This window comes from Parasteatoda tepidariorum, chromosome 4 (assembly GCF_982258835.1).
Source record: "Parasteatoda tepidariorum strain Cologne lab strain chromosome 4, Ptep-v5.0, whole genome shotgun sequence".
NCBI classification, from domain to species: domain Eukaryota; kingdom Metazoa; phylum Arthropoda; class Arachnida; order Araneae; family Theridiidae; genus Parasteatoda; species Parasteatoda tepidariorum.
The window spans coordinates 63152019-63156498 of record NC_141758.1 but is presented as its reverse complement, the minus strand read 5'-3'; the positions used below and the strand labels follow the sequence as shown (position 1 = coordinate 63156498).

The following is a 4480-nucleotide window of genomic DNA, read 5'->3' as shown; positions in this document are numbered from 1 at the left end:
GGCTTCATAAGTGAAAGTTAAATTAGTAGTGCTGTTGTGTTCCCAGATTTCCTAAATATGTAAATACCAATGTTTTTTCTTTCTTATTAACGCATCTACATCAATACTTTCCCTTGTTAAAAAGAAAAAAAAACTAAACTACTAATTTCTAAGTAACATTTAAATGTTAAGAGTTTATAAGAGTCCCATCTTTTCACATAGCTTTAAAAGTCTTGGCTTAGGCAAGGGCTTCGTCAATATATCTGCAGTTTGCACCTCCGTTGAGATCTGCTGCACACTAATTTCTTCTTCTAAAACCTTTTCACGAATGAAGAAATGTTTTATACTGATGTGCTTTGTTCTACGATGAAACGATGAGCCAATCTGACAGCGGCACTATTATCAACAAAAATTGTTGGCACTTCTTTCAAGGAGGAAATTCCATTGAAGAGTCTTTTAAGCCAAATTAATTCTTTTGTGGCTTCATTTGCAGCAACTATCTCAGCCTCTGCGGTTGATATTGCAACCATAGTTTGACGCTGACTTAACCAAGATATAGCCCCACCTGCATGCAAAACTAAAACTCCACTCGTCGATCTTCCTGTCTTCGTGCAGCCTCCAAAGTCAGCATCACTAAAACATTCTAGAATTCCGATTTTGTAGCCTGATTTATAGATAATACATTTTTGCTTGGAACTCGCAATGTATCGAAATACACGTTTTACTTTGATAAAATCTTCTTTGGCAGGATTTTCTTACTTACGTGACAAAACGCTTATAGCATATGCCAAGTCAAGTCTAGTGCCCATCATAAGATACATTAATGCACCGACAGCTTCACGATAAGGAAATACTGTTTCACTCTCTTCTTCACTAGTGCATGATTCTTCCTCTTTTAAAATAGGTGTATGAACTGGTCTACAATTACTCATACCAAACCGCTGTAGTATCTTTGTAGCGTAAGCTTCTTGTCCAAGTTTAATGCTTCCATCATCAAGTCTATAAATTTCTTCTCCTAAAAAATATGATGCTGGCTAGCTTGTAATTTTGAACTGAGATTTCAACTGATTTATGAAGTCTCTTGACTCTTCTTCGTGAGTAGCAGCAACTAGTCCATCATCTACATAGAGAGCTACGAGTAGCTTTTTATCTTCTTTCTCCCGAATGAATAAACACTGATCCGCTTCATTAACTTTAAAGCCAATGTTTAACAGGAATCTACCAAAACATTTATGCCAACAGCGAGGAGCTTGTTTAAGGCCATACAAACTTTTCTTGAGTTTGCATACATCGTTGGTGCCATTAGTGTAATCTTCAGGTTGATACATGTAAATGGTTTCCTCTAAATCACCATATAAAAAGGCAGTTGATACATCAAATTGCGTAAGATGCATGTTCTCAAGATGCATCTCAGATGCGTAAGATGCATGTAAGTTGCAATACTTATTATTGAACGTAAAGTTCCTAACTTAGTAACTGAACTAAAAGTTTGATTGTAATCAATGCCCTTTCTTTGATTAAAGCCTTTAATCACAAGTCTTGCTTTATACTTATCTATAGTACCGTCAGGATTTTTCTTGATACGAAACACCCACTTACAAGGCAAAGCCTTAGCTTTCTCTGGTAAAGGTGTTAATATCCATGTTTGGTTTTCTTTTAGTGATTTCATTTCAGCATCTATTGCTTTTATCCAACAATTGTGTTCTTTACAATTGATAGCTTCTTCGTATGACTCTGGCTCATTTGAATCTGATATGAAACTTTCAGCTGCCATCACATAATCTTCAAAACTTTTAGGCTGTTTTAGTTCACTGCGATTTCTCAGTTTCATGGTAAATAAATTTTCTCCATCTTTACTTCCATTTTCTAAACTCGTTTTCTCTTTTAAGTAATTTTGAGCAAACTTTCCCCCATTTTCAGCTTCTGTAGGTAACTGACTCATTGTATCAATTAAAGGTATTACTGCAGAATCTTCACAATTAGTTAGAGGTTTCTCATCAAATATTACATCTCGAGAACAGATAACATTATTGTTTTCCTTTATCCAGATACGATATCTTTCATCACCATCATATCCCAATAGGTAACCTTTTATGGCTTTCTTATCCATTTTTCTCCGCTTCTGTCTTGGTATATGGACATAGCATGATGATCCTACTATTCGCATATGTTTTATTCTGGGTCTTTGCCCCATCCATAATTCATAAGGACTTATGCTTGGTAATGAACTTTTTCCTGTTCTGTTTAATATGTACACAGACGTATTTATCAGTTCTGCCCATAATGATGAAGGAAAATTTATTTCTGAATTGGAGTTCTTCAAGATTCTTGCCATTTCTACTAAAGTCCTATTCTCTCTTTCACTGCCGCCATTCTGTTGAGGCGTATAAGGAGCTGTTAGTCTTTGAATAATTCCACCTTTATGCAAGATTCTTCGCACATTTTCATTATCGAATTCTCCTCCATTATCACTCAAGATCTCCTTGATATTGTGCCCTAGATTTTTGGCATGTGCTAACATATTTTCAAGAGCTTGGGTAACTTCTGATTTCTTTGAAGATAAAATACATAGCGAAATTTAGTAAAATGGTCTTTAAAAACTACAAAATAACGATACTTTTTAAATGATTGATCAAAAGGTCCACAGACATCTGTTGAGATAAGCTCTCCTGGGCTCTTGGTCTTCTGTCTATTACCAAATTTTAATCGATGAGCTTTACCGTAGATACATGCTTCACAGAGTTGATTGTTGAATTCAACTTTAAGATCCATTTGCTTTTCAAGAACATTCTTTACATGGCGTTTGTCTTGGTGTCCCCAGCGCTCATGATATAATTGCAGAATAGAATCACTTGTGGTAACTAAGTTCACTTCCACTGGATTGTTTGGAATAAGAACTTACATATGTGCTTTATACAAACTACCTCTTATATTTCTTGTACCACAGAATACAGTTTTGTTACCAATTTTTAACTAGCATTCTTCTGTTGTTGATACGAATTTACTGTTTTTGTTTCTATCCTGTGCTGCTAGTACTGAAAATAGATTTTTCTTAATATCTGGGACTAACCAAACTTCTTTAAGTTCTTTAAATTGTCTCTCACCATTAACTTTTGTCATAATCTTTAAAGTGCCTCTGCCTATAGCTGGTAGTACCATACCACTTGCAGCAGTAATCCAATGCGGGGATTCAAAAACTTCAAAATTGGCAAAGAATTTACTATTATTGGTGACATGTTTTGAAACACCATTATCTATAAACCAATCGTAGCTGCTTTCTTCAAATGAAAAAACTTCTTCGTGAAGAGCTAATAATTAATTATTTGCAATAACATTATCTCTATCTTGACCTTTTTCATTTTGCTTTGGTTTAGCTGGCCTACTATCGGCAATCCACTTTCGACAACTTTTCACCCAGTGACCATTTTGATGACAGTAGTTGCACTTTCCAGTTTGTCTTTTACTTTTAAAAATCGGCTTGGCTCTAGTTACTTTTGCTTCTAATGCTTCTTGATTTAATGATTCACTAAAACTTGAATCTTTCTTTATCTCTCTTTCATGAGTACACAACTGTGTTGTTAGTTCATCTAGAGTTCTTTTTTCATCATTCAAAAGTAGCCAACTTGATTTAAATGTACGATAATTCAGAGGAAGAGTGTCCAAAATTTTGCAAATTAGCAACATTTCTGGTAGCCGGTTTTCATTTTTACTCTCAAGACCATTATTCAAATCATTCCATAAATTTTTGAGCTTTGATAAATGAGCTGACATATCATCATCCGACCAACTAAATTTAAAGAATTGAAGACAAATGCTATAGAGCTGGTTGTCAGAAGAATCTTCAAAAATTTTCTGAAGTTCCAGCCAAACTTCTCTTGCGCTATTAAATCTCATTACCTTTTGTGATGTGTCTTCTGTCATGGAGTTGGTTAACACCATCATCGCACAGTTATTTGCCTTATTAAAATCTCTGAGATCATCCTTATATTTCCTTTTGATAGTTTCAGAAGCTGTTGGCTCAGGCAGTTCTGGCTTGTACATCTTACCTTCAACAACTTCCAGAGCATCTGCATGATAATTCAAAACAAACTTAATTCTGTATTTCCAAATTGCCCAATCACTTTTACCACTTAATGGTTTCACTTGGATTTTTCCTTGATCCATTACTTAAACTAACTGCAATTGCTGACTTTCGTAATATGAATTAACTTAGCACTAACACTTCCGCTTAACTATCGCCAAACTCAATTATTTCATTATTTTAACTTCGCATATATAGCTTGCTGGAGTCCATAACCTGTAGAAATTATTTAGTTATGCAAGTATTAACTGAACATGACATCTTTAAGTTAAACTAACTATTTATTCAGTATACTACAAAAAGAAACAAAATGGAACGATGATCGTAATATATATAAAAATAATAAAGAGCACGTGCTTCATAGGTGAAAGTTAAATTAGTAGTGCTGATGTGTTCCCAGATTTCCTAAATATGTAAATA

At 34.5% G+C, this 4480-nt stretch overlaps 2 protein-coding genes across 2 annotated transcripts; both read right to left on the bottom strand.

Moving 5' to 3' along the window:
* Positions 1–320: 320 nt before the first annotated feature.
* LOC139425823 (uncharacterized) lies at positions 321–911 on the bottom strand. Its single transcript, XM_071181794.1, has 2 exons — positions 743–911; positions 321–643 (listed from the first exon to the last, which is right to left on the bottom strand). The coding sequence occupies exons 1-2, from the start codon at positions 909–911 to the stop codon at positions 321–323; spliced, it is 492 nt and encodes a 163-aa protein (XP_071037895.1).
* Positions 912–3294: 2383 nt separating this feature from the next.
* On the bottom strand, positions 3295–4143 carry LOC139425824 (uncharacterized). The gene has a single exon (XM_071181795.2). The coding sequence runs from the start codon at positions 4141–4143 to the stop codon at positions 3295–3297; it is 849 nt and encodes a 282-aa protein (XP_071037896.2).
* Between the last annotated feature and the right edge of the window lie 337 nt (positions 4144–4480).